Source organism: Malaclemys terrapin, chromosome 8 (assembly GCF_027887155.1).
Source record: "Malaclemys terrapin pileata isolate rMalTer1 chromosome 8, rMalTer1.hap1, whole genome shotgun sequence".
Lineage (NCBI taxonomy): Eukaryota > Metazoa > Chordata > Testudines > Emydidae > Malaclemys > Malaclemys terrapin.
Genome location: NC_071512.1, coordinates 11,956,328 through 11,979,350, shown reverse-complemented (window position 1 = coordinate 11,979,350; position 23,023 = coordinate 11,956,328). Strand labels below are relative to the sequence as shown.

Genomic DNA, 23,023 nt, shown 5'->3' with positions numbered 1-23,023 from the left:
AGTGTTTGATTAAACTTGACCTAATGCTTTCAAATTAAATATTAGTACAGAGTTCCAGGAATGTTTAGTTCACAACACTGTAAAATACTTTGTTCAGAACACTGTAAAATAGTAGCTTGCCTTTTACTGACAAAGGATCTAAAAGTGCTTCATGATCTAAACAATTGATAATATATCTGCATGAAACAGCAATGGTTCAACAGTAGCCATGTGCAAGAGTTTAGGGTAGTAAATCCAAACAAACGCTTGCCTCAGTTGAATCTACAGGAGAATATTAAACCATGTGGAATTACCTAAATTGGCATTTTGCCATTTAGTACCTCTACTCCTACACAAAGGTCCCTGGGCTACAATCAGCCCTTTATGGTTGGATGCTGAGAATATAGTGAGGTGTATTAACAAAAGAAAGCTATTAGTCAGAGACACTTGCTTTTTTTCAGTCATTTTCCAGCCCTTGGGCAGTAATTAGAGCATACCCTGAAGGACAGAGGCGAGTACACAGAGTGACAGATTCGGGAAGAATTGACTTTTGGTTTTTGTAACAATGAGCCTTGTCTGAGGATTTCCCCTGTGCAAGTCATTTCTGTACTTGTCATCATAGTGATAGTCACTCGCTATTGCTGCGGGAGCCTCAAACATTAAGGAGGGGGGTGCGTGTGAGATCCCCTTTGTAGAGAATTGGTGCTCAAATGAGAGAGCTGCACTGTGTCTGATGGGGGGGAGCGGTGGGACCAGGCACAGCCAACTGCTCTGTGTCTGATGGGGGGGAGCGGTGGGACCAGGCACAGCCAACTGCTCTGTGTCTGATGGGGGGGAGCGGTGGGACCAGGCACAGCCAACTGCTCTGTGTCTGATGGGGGGAGCTCTAGAGTTGCCATCTCTGAGGCACACAAACCGGGCCGTCGCGATGACTTAGCCCCTAGGCACCGGCAGCGGGGCAGACACTCAGCCGCGGGCCAATCCTGGGCGCCTTTGGCCAGGCGCCAACGCCAGGCAGCTCTGACTTCACCCCTCGCGCGCCGCACCGCACCGCACCGCGCTAGGCAAAGCGCTGGGGCAGGCTCTGCGTGCGGGTCGCGCGGCCAGGTTGTTGGATCGCCGACCGGGGCGCAACGGGCCTGTGGACTGAAGGCGCCTGTCCCCTGGGCTGTGCCGCCGCCTCCTCGGTAGGGCGCCCGCCGGGACCCTTCCCCCCGGGGAGCCGTTTCGCCCGCGGAAGCAGGTGGTTGCTCTGACTCTAATCACACCGGGCCCTCCCCTTAGCCGCGTGGTGCACCCGGCCCTGTCACCTAGCTGGCGAGCGCTGCTGCGACACGCCTCCCCTCACGCGCCTCTTTGTGTGGCAATCCCGAGGCCGGAGCCGCCATCTTTACTGTGGGCATCAAGTCCGGAAAGGTGCGGGGGTTGGCGAGGTTTACTGGCGGGACGTCACTCCCAGTTCCTGTGGCCTCTGCCCTCATCCAAGATGGCGCTTATTGCTTCAGCAGTTGGAGGCGGTTCTAGGATGGCGGCGGGGGTTACGCCTGCGCACTAGGCGTGAGGGAGGTGGCGAGGCCTGGCAGGCCCCATTGTTTTGTGGGGGGCGGAGCCGCTTGTGCTGTTTTTGCTGCGGATGGAGCCGGAGGCGCTGGCTGGGGTGGATGGCGGGTCTGCTCCTGGTCCCCTGGGAGTCCCCCCAGTGCTCTCAGTGTCGCAGCGCCGGGCCGAGCTCCGGCGGAGGAAGCTGCTGCTGAACTCGGAGGAGAGGATCAACCGCATCATGGGCTTCCACCGGCCGGGCGGGGTGAGGGGTAAGAGGCGGGGAGACATGTGGGGGCCGGGTGTCGCTCAGCCCTAGCCCGACGGGAGGCCAACGGTGAGGGGCTGTGGCCTCCACGAAGACACTGAGGAAGGGGCTGGGGGCAGGCAAGAGGGAGAGGCTGCTGGGGCGGACCCCTGCCACTGAAGGGAGCCAGTCTGGGCTGGAGATTGCTGGGGATACTCCTCCCATTAAAAAAGGGGCAGGGGGAGATAGGGCCAGCATAGGTTGGAGGCTGTGGCTAGCCCCTCAGCTTTTGGGGTATATGATACACAACAGCCATGCTCTTGTTACCTTGCCTCTAGGCAAGGCGAGGGGCTCTGGGGATGTATAGTGATGGCATCTTTCTCCTCTCCGGGAGCGGGGAAAACACTCTTCCCCACCAAGATGGGTGGGGGCATGACTGTGCTATCGGTGATGGGGTTTTTTTGTGGTAGTTACATCCTCACTCCTCTTCTGCCCATGCTTTACTGCAGAGATTGGAGGAGTCCACTTTGCTGTGCAGAAACACACCTCAGTGCAGCATACAAATGCCTGTGTGATTTCCCTCAGTGGGTGAGGGATGGTATCTGGAGATCTTTACTGACCTCAGCATTTTCTGCTCTCTGTAAAATAGTTTAGGTGACTTCTGCACACTCCAGTTTACTGTGTTGTTGAGATTTGCTGCTTGTGGTCATATTTTTTTCTTCCATGTTTCATGTATTTGGAATCACATTAAACTTCTGTTCAGGGCTCTTTAGTGTATTAGGGTTATTATTATCTATAAAGCACCATAGATGTATACACATAAAATAAGGGGGGGGGGTCCTCCTCCTGCCCCCTAAAAATAATTTACAATTTAAGGGTCTGATCCTGCAAGGACTCTACACACACAATTGCCATTGACTTCAATGGAATTTTCTGCTTGTACAGGAGTAGGCAGGATTGTGTCCTGTTGTGCTGATTGGGGGTTCCTTGGGCCCAACAAAGGAATGCTAATAAAACTCTTCTTCACTGTTCACACTTAATCCTGTTTAATGTTGTGTTTGGGGTTTTGTGTGAAATTATCGCTGGTTTACTCCCATTATAGTAGCCACCATCTCAATCTTTTAAATATTTTATTAAAGATACAGAAAAACAAAAACAGTTAAAGCGTTAGAAATGTAAAGTTGTAAGTAAGGCTTTCATTTTAACAATATTCTTTATTCCTTTTGCCTTGATAAGGAGTAACCCCTTCTTGACAGTTTTGCAGATGGCATTAAAGAAGGTAGCAGATGTTGTACAGACAATTGAAGAATGCAGCTCGAGTGTCAGCACAGGCAGAGAGTCACAGACCGCATGCATCTGACAAAGTGGGTGTTCACCCACGAAAGCTTATGCTCCAATACGTCTGTTGGCCTATAAGATGCCACAGGACTCTGTCGCTTTTTACAGTCCTTGTTTGGGACCTTTCCACCTGTTGTTTTGCCACCCCAGGACTTTAGCGGGAGCCTTTAAGAGCCCTTATTACAATTTGCTTCACTTAAACAATCCAGTTTGTATTTGTCTCCAACTTTCATTAACCATTCTAATTAATAAGCTAAATTTTGATTATGAAAAATACTTCTCTTATAGTTTTTCTTTTTTTCTGGTTTAATACCCATGACTGGAATATCCTTTTATTGCATTTTCTCTTTCCCCACCAAATGAAAGGTCATTGTCCTCATTTAGCACTCTGCAACTCCACAATTGACTACATCTTGGCTTGTTTCCTTCCATACCTTCTAGGTTGCGTATGGTTCTTAATGCTCCTTCTGTCTGCTTCACTTACTCTGAATTCTATGTCTCTTTTACACTGCTCTCTTTGCTTGAAATAACCCCTTGCTTCCTGTGTTCCAGATGTCATTCTTCAAATCTCTCTTCACACCCAGTGCTTTTACTTGGTTTTTCATTGCGGAGTGACTGTGCTGTGCTGACACTTGTACAGACAATTGAAGAATGCAGCCCAACATCTGCTACAGTTTTTATAAACTCTTTATTGCTGGGTTTTAATGTATATTTTGTATTTTGGAAAGTGTCATATGCACCTATGGAAGTCAGTATGGTGGTAGAGGGAAGTCATTGAGCTTCTTAGAGCCCATTGCAAATGTATATATAAAAAAATAAAAGGATGGATCTTATGAAGTCACTGTCAAGATAACAGATTTTTGTCTTGATGCTGAAGCTGGCTTTATGCAATTTTTTTTATTGTTTTCCACCAGGAGACATGGTGTAATGGTCTGAGCATAGAAGTAGTAGTCAGGAACGCCTGAATTCTAATCCTAGCTCTAACACAGAGGTCTTCTATTGCCTAGGGCAAGTCACTTAACCACTGCCTCAGTTTCTCCATCTGTCAAATGGGACTGCTGATAGTCACTCATTTACTTCTCAGGGGGTTTAGGAAGATTAGTTAAATACTGTTTATAAAATACTGTGAAGAAAAGCTTGAACGTATTCGTTATCAATAGTAAAGCTGTGGTTTCACAAAAATGATTTAATACATCAACCTGATGCCCAAAATCCAGCAGGCTGAGAGGCTGATCTAAATATTCAGTGGGAATAACATGCTTCATGTTCTGTTTCTCCTCTTCAGATGATGAAAGTCACACAGAATCAAAACTTCAACATGAGCAAGATAAATCGAACTCCCTCCCTATTCCTGCAGTTTCAAAGCGAATTGTGCTTGGTGATTCTGTCTGTAATTTGGCAGGAACATCTGACCACACAAGTGGCATTATAGAGCTCAAAGGAGATAAAAAGGACTTGTTCAGTAAAACTCCTGAGCTCGGTAACGATGGTACCAGCGAGCTCCGGCATCGTAGCAGAGGGGATCTGGCATCAGAAGCTTCACAGAGAGCACCTCGACATGGATTAGATCAATACTTATCAAGATTTGATGAAGCTATGAAGCTAAGAAACCAGCTGATGAATGAGAAGCCTAGTCAAGAGAATGGGAATGCAGTGGAGGAATTTGATTCTTTTCGCATTTTTAGATTGGTGGGATGTGCGCTTCTTGCCATAGGAGTTAGGGCTTTTGTGTGCAAGTACTTGGTGAGTTAAGAAAAATATTTGTTGCTGCAAATCCCACATTAGTTCTCTTCTAGAGGTAACATGAAATTCATCATGGCCCTTGTCTGTAGTTGGTGACTGGATGAGTAGGGAACTTTTTTTCTTATATAAGCCCTGAGTAATCATTACCTTCTTGAGGCAGGCAGTCATTTCAGAACCTGCACTGTCTGGGTAATGCAGCCAGTAGGTAGCAGTTGAGAGAAGAGCAAACTATAACCTCATCTCCTAGAGACTAAGAACATTAGCACCAGAATGCTTCAAGCATTTGCCTGTGTCTCCAGCTGGAATCTCATCTAGAAGTATGTAGCTAGCACAAAGTACCATCTTCTGAGTAATTGGGTTGACTTTAGACAGCATTGATGATGTAACTGTGGCAACAATCTTTGGTAAGTCTGTAAGGCCTCCTATGTCTATCTCCTTTCAGGGTCAGGGCTTAAGAGAATTTATGCAGCTATTCCTCCTTAGTGGTTAAATTTATCTATTTAGGCAACCAGTGTTCATAAAAATGGTTATTTTATTTTGCAGTGCAGTGACTGAAATTTTATTACACACAAATGGCATTTTCCTTGGAAGAGTAAGTTAATGTGATTCCCCAATTATCCTTGTTTGTCTAACTAATTTTCATGTTTTCTCTTCAATCTTCACAGTCAATATTTGCACCATTTCTTACTCTACAACTTGCATATATGGGACTGTCCAAATATTTTCCAAAGGTAAGATCAGTATTCAGAAAAGATTAATTTAAAATCTTTAAAACTGAGAATCTTTAAAACTGAGTGGTTTAGCATGGGCCCAGCTAGTACAGAATGTACTTTACAAACAGGATTAAGTGACTAATTGATGTATCAATATGACCCCCTTTCATTTTAAGGTAATGAAATGAAAGGCACCTATTATTGTGGATTAATGCACTAGCCTTTAAATTGTCAGGACCTTAATTCAAATCCTGTTAAACCCTCGAGTGAAAATGAGTTCTATTGTCTTGTTCTTGTGCCTCGTGAACATTTAGTTATACTACCATTAGAAGTATCTGGTCAAAAGATGACTTTAGTTCTTCTTTTGTGTTATGAAGCATTTACCTTCCATCCATGCAGTACCATATATACTCGTTCATAAGCCGAATATTTTTGGTTAAAAAGTGATGCATCAAAGAGCGGGGCTCGTCTTATAAACGGGTCTACACCAAAATTTGATGATTTTAACCTCTATGGAATCATTTAATTGAATATCTAATACATTGTCATTTTGTTTACCTGGAGCGTCTGCAGGCATGGAGCCCCTCAGCTCCCTGTGGCCGCAGTTCGCCGTTCCCAGCCAATGGGAGCTGTGGGAACTTCCCGCCGCTCCCATTGGCTGGGAACAGCGAACTGCGGCCACAGGGAGCTGAGGGGGGTTCCATGCCTGCAGAAGCTCCAAGTAAACAAAACGTCCCGACCTGCCAGCAGCTTACCCTGATGGGCCAGGAGTCAAAGTTTTCCAACCCCTGAAATATAGGGTCGGCTTATGACAGGGTCATACAGTTCTTGCTATTTTTACCTATCCATTTTGGGGGGTCGGCTTATAAACGAACGGGCTAATGAACGAGTATATACGGTACTTATCTGCGGTCACTGTTGTGTGGTTTCATCCACAGATGATGTGCGTGAGATGTTCGAGCTAACAGAATTTTTCCCCTCTGTGTGAACTAAACCCTAGTCCTTCATTTTCAAGGTCACTGAATTCACTTACTAATAACTGTTTAAATGTAGGGCAGAAGTCAAGGTGGAAGACTTTGAAATGTGAGGATTTATTTACATGCCTAACTTCCTGTTCGTCAATAGGAAACTGTATCCCTTGCTTTATATATCTATCCTGGTTAATTACAATTAAGTGACTGCTTAGCTGATGTCTTTATCAGCCTACATTGTAAAGGAAGGTCAACTAATACTTGATCCATAGTTTAAAATTCTAATGTTCCTTTTCAAAGGAATAGTAGATTAACTATAGACTGTAGGAATAAATGAGTGGTTGGCCTTTCTTAGGTAAGATGTAATTGAAAACAGTGAACTTTCAAGAAGTCATTCTAAACTGATCTGCAGACAACACCAGACAGTGTATTAAGGGGATCCATCCTGGATTAGAGCACCTGGACTAGATCACCCATTAGATTTTTTTTAGCTCTAGTTTCCATGATTCTAATTTCAGTTATTTAACTGTAATATTTTAAGATGTGACTTTTTTTAATTTGAAAATAATATGCTTGCTGACAACATTTACCGTTCATTGTGTATGTTGCTTTAATGATACTTTAAACCACAGGCCTGTCGGTCCATCTCTGGGCTAGCTAAGTGGAAAGTACAACTTTCCTGGCACATTTTGAGAGGAAATGGCCAAACCCCTTTCCCTCATTTTAAATATATTATAATGATTAATCTTGTGTGAGCTAATTGCTTAGTAAATAATTACTAATACTTACGCAGGTCATTCTGCTATCGGTGTCCATTTTTGTTGCTTTATAAAAATGTTGGGATACCATGAGTATAGGATTGTTTAAATATTCATAAATGGCTTGATTTACCTATACTGTACAATAATAAGTTGCAATACTAAACTGTAATAGATCACATTTTGAAATTTCACACAACTTAATGTTGCCTTCCCAAAAATGAATTTCAGTATAAAATGCCAAACAGACATCTATTCTAGAATTTAGGACCTTTGACAAATAACTTAAACCACAACCTGTAACACAGAGAGTAGCCAATTCACCCATCCTACAAAAACCTTAACCTTACAGTCTCAGCCCTTTCCTATTACCCGTTTTAAGAGATGGAATTGTCAAGGCCTCCTAATGGTCAACAGATTCAAACTATTTCAGACCACTGAGAAGGGAGTGAATTTGAAGGTGGTCATGGCCCTTCTTAAGAGAGCTCTGCAGCAGTTCCGTTTAGAAAACTGATGGAGCACCAGTGTGATCACCTGTGCTGATGATATCTGAAGCAGTATTTGATGGAGAGAGAAGTGCCATGCCATTTGTGGATTACTAGGTCAAAACCAACATCTTGAACTTGACCTAGAAACCAGCCTGATAGCCAGTGTATGTGTGTTCATGGAGGGAAAAGCTGCTTAGCAAGTAAGCTGCTGCATTCTATGCTAGTTGTTGCCAAATGCATTTAAGATGTAGCCCTAAATAGAGCACATGGTCATAATCTAATTTAGAGATGATAAAGGCATTGATTACAGTAGCAGGGTTGCATCAAGAGATGGTTACACTCTCTAACCAGAAAAAGATGGGGAAAAAGTAGTTTTGATCATCACTGTTGGGATTATCCAGTATCAACTGTTAATATAACAAGACTACTGATTGCACCCTTGAGTGACAACCAGTGGGACAAACAATCTGATTAGTCTTCATTATAGCTCCTGGCTTCTTGCCCCAGCTGGTCATAAAGCTCAAGGGTATAAAACTCAGGTAAACTAGCTTGCTCTCCTCATGCACCAGTCTCAAACAGACACAGAAAGATTCTTTATCGCACTTTGTGTTGGATGACCTGAAAATACAAAGTGGGTATTGTCAGGATACTAAAAAAAAAAAAAAAATTCACTGCATGTCTCCTTGCTAGCCATCCTTTCAGCTCTCTATGCATAGTGGAAACCTGCAGCATCCCACATGAGATCATCCTCCGGGCAGAAAAGCACCCTCCCAAAACTGCTCACTGGGATCTCTGAGATAAAAGAATAAAACAATCAAGTAGCAGTCCCAGCTACTCTTGCTGGAGTCCACACGTGGGGTCAGGTTTTAAACTAAATCATTTTTCTGCATTAGAAAAGGATCAAGATCTCAGATTCCCAAGAGGACGTGATCAAATTGATCTTAACTCAGTAATACAAGTGAAGACAGTTCCAGCCCTGAAGAGCTTACAGGTCAAAATAAGCATGACACACCAAGTGAGCTTCCACTCTTCCCTTGTCAGTCTTTGGGAGATATAATATCCATGGTGTCTAGAAAGATGAGAGAAGATTGTATCCTCCATAGCAGCCAGTGGCATTTACTGCTGAAGCTGAGTCTTGCTGTCTGGACTTGCTGCCACAGGATTAGCACACAGTGACAGTTTGAGAATAAAAAATAGGGTTGGATAGTTTGAAATGAAAGGATAGATGAAAGCCTCCCAAACTTAGAGCAGGTCTGCACTAGAAATTGTTGCTGGTAAAGTAATGTCCGTTAGGGATATAATCTTCGACATTTTTATAATGGCAAGAGTCCTAGTGTAGATGCAGCTATACTGGCTTTTGCCAGTGTAGTTTATATAGGGAACTGGTATAAGCTATACCAGCAAAAGCACATTTTTTCCCAGCAAAAGCTATGTCTGTGCTAGGAAGTTTTGCCAGCATAGCTAAACTAACTCAGACTTCCCTATTTTTCACGGTGGTTTGGGAGAATATTGGAACCATCTCAGCATGAATCTGCTGCAAAGACAATAAGAGAGAAATGTTCAGAATCCTAGAGCACAATTGCAGAGAATGGATGCAAGACTTCACAGGGGGATAAAATGTATGTTATCTATACTGACAATTCATACAAATAAACATACTAAAAATATTCAGGTATTGGCTTAAAGGTAGGTGTGTTGCTTTAAGCAGAACTGGATTGTGAAATAATTTAGTAATCACTGTTTTTGTTTTTTGATGTTTAGAGTGAAAAGAAGATGAAAACTACGGTATTAACTGCTGCTCTTTTACTGTCAGGAATCCCTGCAGAAGTGATTAGTCGTTCCATGGATACCTATAGCAAAATGGGAGACATTTTCACAGATCTCTGTGTTTATTTCTTTACTTTTATCTTCTGCCATGAACTGCTTGGTTTTTTTGGTTCTGAAGTGCCGTGATGGCTGTAGAACTCAATACAGTAGTTGCATAAAAGTTTTCCGTTCTGTATTCCTATAATATCGCTGGGTATGCCACACAGGTTTATACCTTACTTAATTCTTACCTATTCAAATGCTTGAAACCGGTTAAATCCACTCATATGAATGGAAGAACAGGGTCCCTGGTTTGGGGTTGTATTAGTACAGTTTATTCAATTTCTAATGTGGAGATTAGAGTGCAAGTGTCAGTGATTTATATCTTTTGCTTATTTAGTTAGATGTCCTTTTCACCGTACCCCAAGCATCACTTACATTATGTCACTTTCTTGTTGACTTGGTAGTGTGAGAACACAACAGAACTGGTGTGCTCTCAACAGAACTATTTATACATTGTGACAGGACTTACCTAAAGACTGCTCCCTGTGTATTACTTCTGTTTTTTAAAATTTAAATAAAGTAAAATGTACCCAGACATTCTATTGTTCAAACTTTGAATGTTGAACAAAAATAGCCTCAGCCCACATGCCTGCTGCTTCTGCAGCAGTTTGGTGATGTGCCACCTCATTGACTTGCTCTCAGTTGAAGTCCTCATTCTCTCTGTGCATAAGTTATTTGTTATAGCCATGACTGATTTCAAGTGAGGAAACTGGAGCAAAACTACTAAGCAAAAAAATCCTGTTGTCCTACAAATGTCGTTCTTCAAGAAGTAAGAAGACATATTTAGAAACTATGCTAATCTCATAATGTTTCCCTGAGCATTTGGCAGCTCTCTAATCCTAGTAGTTATCCTAACCCTAGTTTTACCCACACTTTCATCTTGACCTCGGTTTACTACTCTCTCTCTCTAGAGGGTTCACTTTCTACAGTGAAAGCAGCACTCAAAAAGCCCAAGTCTAAAGCAGTTGCTTCATATTTATTAAAAATGTCTGTGTTGTTTTGGTCAACCGCTAGTTAACCAGGGGACTACATATTTTGACTATGTATATCTTTTCTGTATTTCTCTCCCTGTGTTTATTACTAAAGACATTTGCATGTAAACAGGATCTTAATTGCATGGGAGTTCTGCTCCGCTGCTTAATACTGCTACTGCTCAACAGCATAACAGAACCTTTGGCTGGCATTCAGCAGAGCTATTTATATATTGACTGACTTGCTTATTCCTTTGTTCTACATGTTGGTTTGAAGTCCCCCCAAATAAATCACAATAGCCATGCTTATTCAAATCTGAACTACTGAAACGGGCAATGGAAAAAACATTTTCTTATCACCATGTTGTTTTGAGTTTATTTCCACATGGAGATCAATGTGTTGAGGGGGAAAGTGGTACCTGTTAGGAGCACATGTAAAACCAGACAGGAGGGATTTAGGAGGCCGCCAAGGCAGATAAATACTATTCTCTCTCTAGGGGGAAGTGAGCTACCTTTTCAATCCCACAGAAATGTGACACATTGAGAGGAAGGAATGGGCTATGTGAAGTGTTATCCCAGCTAGCCACCCCTTCACATTGGCCATCTTCAATTATTTCTGCTGCATCTGAACTAGGTGTTACCTCCACCATGTAGCTTGTCTATTGGTGAAATAGGCCAATATCAGTTTTTTAATTTGGAGAAGATCAATCATTTTATTGGTGCTTGTCTACAATGATAGTTTTGCTTCCTAACAAAAAAAAAAAATCTGGCTACATGTTGCTAAAGTAAACAAGACTGTGCTTTCTGCCTAATCTTTCTCAACTAAAATTATCTGCATTATAATTTTAATTCTGTATTTCTCAGCCAATTGTTAGACCTATGTCTATGGCATGAAAAAGAATCGTATGTTCTGAGTCTACACTACATTCAGTTCTTTTGCATTACCATTATTTTTGTTGGCCAGCCAATTGTATACATTTAGGGCTAGATTGTAAACTATTCTGATTTAGGTCTGATAGCACCAATGCAGTTTGTGGTGACAGTGTAGCTGTGTTGATCCCAGGATATTAGAGAGAGACAAAGTGGGTGAGTTAATATCTTTTACTGGACCAACTTCTGTTAGGCCTGGTCCCCACTAACCCCCCACTTTGGACTAAGGTACGCAAATTCAGCTACGTTAATAACGTAGCTGAATTCGAAGTACCTTAGTCCAAACTTACCGCGGGTCCAGACGCGGCAGGGAGGCTCCCCCGTCGATGCCGTGTACTCCTCTCGCCGAGCTGGAGTACCGGCGTCGACGGCGAGCACTTCCGGGATCGATTTATCGTGTCTAAACCAGATGCGATAAATCGATCCCAGAACATCGATTGCCTGCCGCCAGACCCTCCGGTAAGTATAGACGTACCCTTGGTAAAAGAGGCTCTGTGTAGCTTGAAAGCTTGTCTCTTTCACCAACAGAAGTTGGTCCAGTAAAAGATATTACCTCATCCACCTTGTCTTAGCACAAAAGTAGACACGTTAAAAGGTTCAGTCAACAGATTCAGATAGGGGCTTTTCAAACCATTGTTGAAATGTAAATAATGAGTCTGCTCAAAAAATGATACGTGACCTAACTTTCAGGATTATATAGCACATAAACAAGTATTGCAGAAATGCAACATATTAGTCCTATGGAGGGTCTAAAAATGCGGAATTTCTCATTATTCCTGACTAATATTTCAGCTTTTAAGAATGGTTTCATTGTAATTAGTTAAGCCTAGAAAAGCACCTTGGCATACAGATTATTATTCTTTCTGGACTCTACTCCTTTTGCATTCCTATAACTTGGAAATGACTAAACCAGATTTTTTTCGTAGGTGCCAGAAGAAATATTGCTCTGAGGCTTAACATGGAAATTTTGACTCTGAAAAGAATACTTTTGTCAGACATATAATCCTGCTGAAGATAGGGTGGGCATATAACCCTCCTCCCTGCTGTAATTAACGAATGAAGCATAGGGCTGATAGGGCAAATGTTCATAAGATGGAATTCTTTCATTGCTTGGTCGAGGATGAATTCAATCACCATGATCTCATTTTCTCTGTTCATGTACAATATTCTCTTTAATGTTTCTTTATTTCTACACTGGTTGTTTTCAATTAAATTTATTAAATTTATGCTTGTTACCACCTTCTCTTATGGTTTGACTGTGCTTGGGAAGCCACCCTTTTTATTAATTGAGATCTCCTGCTTTGTTAATGTTCTGAACGAGTTGCCAATTCCACAAGGAACATCAAAAAAGGGCTAAGTTTTATGGTCTTGTATTAGTAAACTGTTTAATTTGAGCACAGGACTAAGAGCTGGAAATTCCTTAGTAGTAATCCCAGCTCAGATGCTTTCAATGAGTAGTTGAACCCCCTGCCTCAGTTTCCCTATCTGCAGAGCTCGGTTCTATTTCTCCCATTCTACAAAGCTGTACTTGTTCAGGTATCCCAATGACATTAATAAGACCCCAGAAGATACAATGCTTGCCTGAGTAACACTTTGAAGGGGGGAAGCTCATGGTTACTTACAGGGTATTGTATAAATTAATAATATATAATATTTGTAAAGCTCTGTAAACATTAAAAGAACTATATAAATGCTAAGTATTGTTTGGGGTTAATTACTACACATAAACTGCATGTGTGTTAAATTACAGCCATGAGGTTAGCACACTGATTACTGAGTAAACCTCAAAATTGGTGTTCATTATATGCATATACATTTATTTTTTTTAAATCTGAATTGATTGCATGTACAAATTGTTTACCTAAATTTGAATGCCAACTGAACAATCAATCTCAATGTACAGATGTTTGGGTACTCTGAGGTGACCATACCTGATCCCAATATTACCTTTTTTACAAGAATTTCTGAAGTTATTAATAGTCCCTTTGGTAATTGATATCATACACTTGTTACATGTGATGAGTCTTTGTACCAGGTATATCACATGTAGGAGCTCTAAGTGTCTGGCTGTGTTTATTTAGGTTCATATTTTTCTCTGTAAAACAGATTTGCCTTCAGCAGTCATTTAAAATGACTGTTTTTTAATCAAACAAATCAAAATTCTAATCTGTATTCTCTACAGTCTTACTGTAAATGCACAGGACTGACAACGTGTCTTGTTATGGTCTTCATAAAATAGTTATTTCCCTAGTAAATCTTGGTTTTTATAACTTTACCAGTAAAATTAGCATCTGCCTAAGACACAAGTGGTCAGTTTTCAGGTGTAGTTTTCATTTGACTGATTAATTTTTGTTAATTTTAGTCCCAAAACCATTAAAAAGAAGTTTGATATTATTTTGTAAATTTAAATAAAAATGCCCCTTAATCTGGACTTGTAATTTGTATGGTACAAATTCAGTCCTTTTACCTGGAGCAAATGTTTCTGGTTTCAGACGGTGGGACCCATTAGCAAAGAAGTAGTTATGTATGGAAGTCATAATTAGGTCACTTTTCTCTATCTGTATTCTGAGGTGTTTTTTCCCCTCTAGATTTAAATATTCTGAAAAATGAGGCTTCCATCACCTTTGAGGTGCAATTTTTGCAGGCTAATTGAATTCACTATGATTTTTCATCCTGATATGCAGCCTCAGATTTAATTTTATTGCATTTTTTTCAAGTTACACCCATTGGACCATTCTAAATAAGAGCCCTTCATTTATTTTTAGATAGGTGCGGCTTCCCTTCCCAAACTACATTCCTATACACGAAGAAAACCTGCCCTCTAACAAGGGTTACAACATGGTAAAAATTAGGGCTGTTAATTAATTGCAGGTAATGCATGCGATTAACTAAAAAAAAATCACAATTTATTGCACTGTTAATATACCAATTGAAATTTATTAAATATTTTTGGTTTTTCTACATTTTCAAATGTGGATATCAATTACACCATAGAATACAAAGTGTACAGTGCTCACTTTATATTTTTATTTTATTAAATATTTGCACTGTAAAAATGATAAAAGAAATAGTATTTTCACTTCACCTCCTACAAGTACTGTAGTGCAATCTCTTTACCATGGAAGTGCAACTTACAAATGTAGGTTTTTTTTGTTACATAACTGCACTCCAAAACAAAACAATGTAAAACTTTAGAGCCTACAAATCCATTCAGTCCTACTTCTTGTTCAGCCAATCGCTCAGACAAACAAGTTTGTTTATATTTACGGGAGATAATGCCCACTTCTTAGTTACAATGTCACCTGAAATTGAAAACAGGTGTTTGCATGGCACTGTTGTAGCTGGCATCACAAGATATTTACATGCCAGACACGCTAAAGATTCATATACCTCTTCATGCTTCGGCCATCGTTCCAGAGGACATGCTTCTATGCTGATGATGCTCGTTAAAAAAATAATGCGTTAATTAAATTTGTGACTGAACTCCTTGGGGCAGAAATGTATGTCGCCTGCTCTGTTTTACGTGTATTATGCCATATATTTCATGTTATAGCAGTCTCGGATGATGACTCAGCATCCTTGGATGTTGTTCATTTTAAGAACACTCTCACTGCAAATTTGACAAAATGCAAAGAAGATACCAATGTGAAATTTCTAAAGATAGCTACAGCACTCAACCCAAAATTTAACAATCTGAAGTACCTTTCAAAATCTGAGAGGGATGAGGTATGGAGCATACTTTCAGAAGTCTTAAACGAGCAACATTCTGATGTGGAAACTACAGAACCCAAACCACCAAAAAAGACAATTAACCTTCTGTTGGTGACATCTGACTCAGATGATGAAAATTAACATGCATCGATCTGCATTGTTTTGGATCATTATTGAGCAGAACCCATCATCAGCATGGACACATCCTCGGGAATGGTGGTTGAAGCATGAAGGGACATGTGACTCTTTACATGCCAGATGTGCTAAATATCTTGCAACACCAGCTACAACAGTGCCATGCAAATGCCTGTTCTCACTTTCAGGTGACATTGTAAAAGAAGCATGCAGCATTATCTTCAGCAAATGTAAACGGACTTGTTTATCTGAGCGATTGGCTGAACAAGAAGTAGAACTGAGTGGACTTGTAGGCTCTAAAGTTTTACATTGTTCTATTTTTGAATGCTGGGGTTTTTTTGTACATAATTCTACATATGTAAGTTCAGCTTTCAAGATACAGAGATTGCAGTACAGTACTTGTATTAGGTAAATTTAAAAATACTATTTTTTTTGACAGTGCAAATATTTGTAATAAAAAATAAATATAAAGTGAGTATTGTACACTTTGTATTCTGTTGTCAGTGAAATCAATATATTTGAAAATGTAGAAAACACCCACAAATATTTAAATAAATGGTATTTTATTATTAACAGTGCAATTAATCATGATTACATTTATCAAGCGATTAAAAAAATTAATGTTATAGGTTGGTTTCAGTGACACTTAGGTTTCATCAGCACTATAACTTTTAACTCAGGATTCCCCCAAGTATAGGGTACAGAGGCTTTAGTCGAGTATTACATGACAAAAATATTCCTGTTTGAGTACTGCTGGGGCCATGCCAGCGTTGTTGTGCAGTGGTGGGATTTTGTCCCTGTGGGCAAGAATAAACTATGTTAGAACAGGGTTAAGTAAAGGGTGTTCCAACATGGTTATTTTTGCATGCTAAAGAGGCTGATAGCCACAGGATCTGAGTATGAGATGTGAACACCAACTGTGATGTACTCCCTAGTGCTCTTGAACATTAAGGCCTGGTCTACACTACGGGGGTAGGTCAAATTTAGCCATGTTAGGTCGATTTAGAAATGAATGCATCCACACAACCAACCCTGTTCCGTCGACCTAAAGGGCTCTTAAAATTGACTTCTGTACTCCTCCCCAGAAAGGGGAGTAGCACTAAAATCGACTTTGCTGGGTCGAATTTGGGGTAGTGTGGATGCAAATCGATTGTATTGGCCTCTGGGAGCTATCCCAGAGTGCTCCATTGTGACCACTCTCAACAGCACTTTGAACTCCGATGCACTAGCCAGGTACACAGGAAAAGCCCTGGGAATTTTTGAATTTTATTTCCTGTGTGGTCAGTGTGGTGAATTCAGCAGCACAGGTGCCCATACAGTCCCCCCAGAATCGTAGAGCGTAGAATGTTTCTACTCTCCCCCTATCATCTCCGTCCCTGAGGTTATTGCAGATTAGAAGGCAAAAAAAAACATGTTTTCCATGCTCATGCAGTCCTCCCCCACTGATAGGGCACAGCTTAGTTCAGTGGCAGAGACTAGGAAAGAATTAAGTGAGCGCGAAGAGCGGAGGAGGATGCGATGCTGAGGCTAATGGGGGAGCAACGGACATGAAGTGTCTGTTGGAACTGCAGGAAAGCCAACAAGAGCACAGACCCCTTGCTGCATCCACTGTATAACCCCCTCCTCCCCATGTTCCGTAGCCACCTCACCCAGACACCCAAATATGTGGGGGAGGGGGGAGGCTCCGGGCACCCAGCCACTCCACTCTAGAGGATGGCCCAAGCAACAGAAGGCTGTCATTCATACAGTTCGATTTTTAGTGTGGCTACAATAAGCAATGTGGCCTTATTTTCCCTCCTCCCCTACCCCATCTGGGCTACCTTGTCCGTTATCTCACTTATTTTTAATTAATAAAGAAAGAATGCATGGTTTTAAAACAATAGTGACTTTATTTCGAAGAGGGGAGTGTGGTTGGTTTAGAGGGAATTAAAATCAACAAAGGGGGTGGGTTTGCATTGAGGAGAAACACACACAACTGTCACACTGAAGCCTGGCCAGTCATGAAACTGGTTTTCAAAGCCTCTCTGATGCAACAGCAGCGGTGACGGTGAGCTGAGTGGGCTCCATGCTTGTCCTGATATGGAGTCTGCACGGGAAACCCAGGAAAAAAGGCAGGAAATGATTGTCTGCCGTTGCTTTCATGGAGGGAGGAGCGACTGACAACATGTACCCAAAACCATCCGCGACAATGTTTTTGCCCCATCAGGCATTGGGAACTTAACCCAGAATTCCAATGGGCAGCAGAGACTGTGGGAACTGTGGGATAGCTACCCACAGTGCACCGCTCTGTAAGTTGATGCTAGCCACGGTAGTGAGGACACACTCCCCCGACTTAATGTGCTTAGTATGCACATACACAATCGACTGTATAAAATCGATTTCTAAAAATCAACTTCTATAAAATCTACCTAATTTCGTAGTGTAGACATACCCTAAGGCCTCTGGGTTTAGAGGGGGATAGCCATTCTTGAGATGAGGAAAATGAATCAGAGACTGTGACCCCCCCACACACACACACCCTGATTCCACCAATGGGAGAACAGGTGTGGAGCAGCGACTCCCATTTTAACCACCACTGGTTAGCCCTGCTAAACGCAGCTCTAGTTGAGAAGGTGGCCAGTCAACAGGTGCACTCCGGCCATTGCTAACAATGAGAAACTTGACCAAAGAGGCTAGTGTAGACCAGACCCGACCCAGGCCCTCTTGGAGCTGCTGCTCCAACTCCCAGCAGCCTCCATAAAGGACCTTGCTTGGGACTCTGGGCTGGGCCGGGTTTGATCGCCGTGGCCGGGATGCTCCGGAGTGCAGCAAGGTGTAAGTGCGCTCCTTGCACTGCTCTCTCAGGCCCGCACCGGCGCGAGGCGTAGGCTGCACTTCCCGCCTCCCGCCGCCAGGGTGCGCTGTATCCCGGGGACTAGTGGGGCAGGCAGCTTCCCGCTGCCGGTCCCGCTCCTTCCTCTCGTTGGTCACCGCGCTACGGGCTCGTAATGGCGGCAGCTGCGTAGGGGTTCCCGGATCTAGCTGAATCCCACAGGCCGCCGCTGCTCCGCGCGCTCGGGCCCGGGGCAGCCATGGGCCGAGAGTCCAGGTGAGGAGGCGGGAGCGGCTCTGCCGCTGTCCGAGCGGGGCGGCCCCAGCCCGGCCACGGGAACAAAGGGCCGCGGCGGGCCCGAGCCGAGGGGAGGCTCGCCTAGGAGCGGGGGAGCGGGCTCCCTCCGGAGGCTGGGCTGGGGGGAGAAGCCGGCAGTGGCCGAGGCTGTGGGGGAGCGTCCAGGGAGCCCCCGTCCGCAGAGGGGCTGCCCCGTTCGGGCTGTTGGCTCCAGAAGCCCCGCATGTGGCCTTCGGGGAGTCCGCGGCTCGGAGGCCCGAGCGGTGGCGTCACCTCGGCCCGCCGCGGCGGGCGGGGGGCGCTCGCCCTGGTGGTGTCGCAACGCGATTGTTTGGCGCTCCAGGTGGCTCCGCTCGGCGGCACGAGTGTGGCCCAGTTCTTGGAGACGGAGAGCGGCTCTGATCGCAGGTCCACATGGCTCTGATGCCGCCTGTTCGGATATTCCCCAATCTCCGACCAGTTATTATCTCTCTCTCTCTCTCTCCCCACCCCCACCCCCGCTCGGCGTCTCCCGAAAAGCTCTGGGGAGGCATTGGCTTCAAGTCCTCAGGGCAAACGAAGGGGTAGGAAGTGGTGGTTCTCGTCTCCAGCCCAGCGGAGCAGACTCCGTGTACCAAAATGATGGATACCACTGTTGGGATTCAAGCCCATACATTTATTATATGTGAATGGTTTGTGCTGGTTTTTCACGTCCGTGAAGTGCCTCATCTCGCTGAACGCTAGTGGGGACAAGGCATTGCCGTTTTTATCTTGATGGAGCTGGTGAAGGTCAGCCCTAAGGGTGGGGTGGGGGGAAATGTAGTTACTCACAATGTCCAGCCTATATCAAGACAAAAACTACTTGTGTGGTGCCTCTACTAGAATTTTACACAGAGGTAGGTTATCCTGATGTCATGAGTGCACCTTTTTTTCAATTAAGGAAAAACCCACACTCTGTGGAATGCAGTGGTGCCATCAGAGAAGGGTCAGACTGGCAGGCATGTCACAACTGACCTAATTCAAGCCATACCCATGAATGATATTGGGAGATTATACCCAGGACTGGCTCTATGCACCAGCAAAGCAAGCAGGTGCTTGGGGCGGCACATTTGCAGTGGCAGCATTCGGGCCATCTTTTTTGGGGGGGCGGGCTGGCTCTGCGGGCGCTCCCCCAGGTAGACATTGTCCTGGCCCCCAAGCTGATGCTGCAGTCCAGGTGGAAGAGCCGCAGCGGGTGGCCAAAGCTGGCCCTGAGACTGGGGTCCAGCAGCACTTCGTATGCGGGGGGTGCCCTGGGGCTGCTGTGGTTTGTGCTGCCGGGCCCGGGCAGGCCATCCAGGGGGCTCTGACACGTGGAGCACGGGACACTTGGGCAGGGGGCCACCATGCGGGGCACACGGAGCCGCTTGCAAGTGCCACCGGGCGGCTGCCCCCCAGTGCCGGGGCTGGGCGAAGTGGCTCGAGTCGCTCAGGGGCTGCGGCAGGGCGGCCAGGAGCAGCAGCGGGGCCATAGAGGGGACCGGTGCCCGGGGCGCTGCTGTGTGGAGCCCACGTCCCGCTCTCTAGGGCTCCGTTCCCCGCTGGCCGCTCCCTCTGAGGCTTCCCTGCTGAGGTAGTCCCTCCCGGCTCTGCCCTTCTAATTCCCTGCCGGTCCTGGAGGCAGGAGTCCCGGCTCGAGGGACCCTGGGCTGAGGCGCGGGAGCCCCGCTGCTTACCCCGACTCTGCCAGCGCCAGACCGGCTGGAGATGAGAGGGGGAGCAGGCGGAGTCAGGGCCCCCCTGGGGGCCGGGAAGGAGTCGGGTGGATGCAGCCTCCGCCCCTGCTAGTGTCATGAGCGGAATGCTGATGACCTGCCCTGGGAGTGAGTTACCGGTGACCCAGGGCTGGGGCAGCAGGAGGGTACAGGTGGCGGGGGGGAGAGGCTTGGTCGGCAGGGGGTGCGGGTGGGGGGGAGGGCACTGGTGGGGGGGGGAGGTGGTGTGGGGGGAAGAGCCCAGGGCTGGGGCGGCAGGGGGGTGCGGGTGGGGGGGAGGGCACTGGTGGGGGGGTGGGGAAGGGGGTGGGGAGGGAAGAGCCCAGGACTGGGGCAGCAGGAGGATACGGGGGGGGGGGGGGGGAAAGCCCAGGGCTGGAGTGGGGGGCAGCCAAAATTTTTTTTTGCTTGGGGCTGCAAAAAGCCTAGAGCTGGCCCTGATTATACGTCTGAGATGAGCAGTGTATGCAGAGGGTGGGCTGCACTGGATGCTTCTGTATAATTGTGTCTACACTAAAATCTTTTGCTGACACAGCTGTGTTGGTCTGGGATCATACCTGTGTGCTGGCAGAAGCCTATAGTGTAGGCATAGCCTACGTCTCATGGCTCCTCTGCTTGGTTTACTCTTGTAAGTTATATTGGCATAGCTACGTTGTTCTGAGATCTGAAAAAAACATACCCCTGACCGAAATAACTATGCCGACATAACCCTCAGTGTAGACACAGCTATGGTGACAGAAGAATGTCATCAGCGCAGCTAATGTGATTTGGGGTGTGTGTCTTACACTGACAGAAAAACCTCTACTGTTGATGTAGGCTGCATTGGCACAGCCCTCGCAACATAGCTGTACTGAGATAGTCGCCATAGTGGAGACATACCTCTAATTCCCTGATAGCTGATTGTTAATCTCTGTGTCCTGAGAAAATTCCACCTCAGTTAGTGAGATGCTGTGTATGTAAATTATCCCTGCTGTTTTAGGTCTTCATTTTTTGTCTTGAATTGTTGTCTAATGTTAATATGGTGTTTACACATTATGCTCCACTCAGAGGTATCTGCATTTCTGTGATGGATTCAATTATTCCTGTCTGTTAAAGGTATAAGTTTATAAAGTTTGAGCATTTTTGAATCCTAAGATAAAAGATGCTTGTCATGGACTCCTCTGCTCATTACAGTTTGTATCCTTTGTTGATAGTGCTGCCAACTTGAAATGTGCTCTGTGGCCACGTGATTTTTATAAGAGAAGCACTTACAGGCCCAGCCAAGATCCAAGCCCCGATACAAATTGCACAAATGTCTGGCGGGACAGTCTTTTTCCCAAAGAGCTAAAGTCTAAATAGACAGAACTGACAAAAGGTTGGAGGGGAATATAGAGGCTCAGAGAAGTGAAGAAGTGACTTGCTTGAGGTCACACAGCATGTTACCACCAGATGTGCCCATTACTTTGGGGTATGCTCATTTATTCGGGTTACTCCTCTGGGGAAGGGGGTTCTGTAATCCTGTCAATGTACTGCTTGTGTCATTTGTGTTTTCATATGGAGCTTTACTTCTCCCTTCTGCAAGTCCCCTCCCAATGGAGCTATCCTGCAGAACCTAGGGTCCCTAGAGCTGGGTTACACCCGCCCCAGAACCGGATGAACACCCCCACCCCCACCCGTACATTAACAGAGCAAGTCTGAGCGGACCAGGTCAATCAGCACTGTCAAACTGACCCCTTGTATGTCTCTGGACTCACTGGGCTGGAGGAAGCAACACTTTCAAGCTGTCTCTCCTTATATGCCTCTGCGCTCCATGGACTGGGTCAAGCAGCACTTTCAAGCTGTTACCCTTATGTGTCCCAAATTCTGCACGTCCCTATCCCCACTCCCCCAACACAATTGTACTGGCAGTAACCTACTTGATGAGCAAACCCCACAGTATTTTGGGCGCTGCAGGGATCTTTAGCTTAGGTAAAAGAAGTGTTGCTGTAGAGTGAACGGGGGAAGCTAAAAACACAAACGAGTAAAGTTCAGCAAGAGAGAGAGAAGCAACCAACTTATTCAATAAATAACTTCTATGGTTAATAGTGATAACTACACAAGGAGGACTAAACCAACCTAACATACATGATTAAAGGTTAATACCTAAGGTAGAAAGGAAAACAGAGAGAGAGAAAGAAGGGGGGATCTCACCCACTCCATGAGGCTTGAACTGGTGGGGGTTCCCAGGTGATGGTGGTAGCTGAGGGTCCTGAATGCTGGAGACAGGCAGAGCCCCCAGCACAATCAGTCAGAAGATGGAGTTCCAGTGGAACTGATGCATAGTTTGGATCTAAGCATCAGAACCCTGACTAGAGGGTGAGTAGGGATTTTTGTAGCGAAAATACAATGGTTCAAGGGAGAACACTAGATTTGTTTATAGGTAAACTGATGACTCAAGGGTTTTCTTTAGACTAGACAATAGGATCTGATCACTCTTGGCTATGGGTGGTGTTTTCTTCCAGGGAGCTCACAATGCAACTAGGCTGCTTCAGTATTTGGATATCAGTTAAGGATTCATTACTAGAATTGGTCTGCTAACTGCTGAGCTGGGTGTGTGTGCAGGCATAGGTTCATTAGCATCTGGAGCAGAGATTCTCAGGACGCAGTGCTTCCCTGCTTTTTCTGGTCCCAGAATTTAGTGTGGTTCTCTGTTCTCCATTCTGTATGTAAATTGAGATGTCTTCCTGTCCCATCTTTCATGCAGATAAGGCTAGGGGAGTTGTCTCTACTCTCCATTCTGTATGCTAATGGAGATGTCTTAATCTTGTCAT

At 44.6% G+C, this 23,023-nt stretch overlaps 2 protein-coding genes across 3 annotated transcripts in view; both read left to right on the top strand.

Annotated features, from left to right (window-relative positions):
* Nucleotides 1–1,534: 1,534 nt before the first annotated feature.
* CAMLG (calcium modulating ligand) lies at nt 1,535–12,789 on the top strand. Its single transcript, XM_054037400.1, has 4 exons — nt 1,535–1,790; nt 4,389–4,846; nt 5,512–5,577; nt 9,538–12,789. Exons 1-4 carry the CDS (start codon nt 1,613–1,615, stop codon nt 9,727–9,729), a joined length of 894 nt encoding a protein of 297 aa, XP_053893375.1. The 5' UTR covers nt 1,535–1,612; the 3' UTR covers nt 9,730–12,789.
* A 5,562-nt stretch (nt 12,790–18,351) lies between these two features.
* The window catches only part of DDX46 (DEAD-box helicase 46), a 36,518-nt gene continuing 31,846 nt past the window's right edge, over nt 18,352–23,023 (top strand). For both annotated transcript variants that reach the window (XM_054036509.1, XM_054036508.1), the window contains exon 1: nt 18,352–18,480. In XM_054036509.1, coding sequence (XP_053892484.1) covers nt 18,464–18,480 — 17 coding nt within the window. In that variant the 5' untranslated portion in view covers nt 18,352–18,463. The remainder of the gene's footprint in view (nt 18,481–23,023) is intronic.

Bases quoted from the DNA above. Each gene is read 5' to 3' on its own strand.
- CAMLG (XM_054037400.1), top strand. From the start codon at position 1,613: ATGGAGCCGGAGGCGCTGGCTGGGGTGGATGGCGGGTCTGCTCCTGGT. The intron at 4,847-5,511 runs GTGAGTTAAGAA...CAATCTTCACAG, and splicing joins CTTTTGTGTGCAAGTACTTG to TCAATATTTGCACCATTTCT. The intron at 5,578-9,537 runs GTAAGATCAGTA...TTTGATGTTTAG, and splicing joins TGTCCAAATATTTTCCAAAG to AGTGAAAAGAAGATGAAAAC.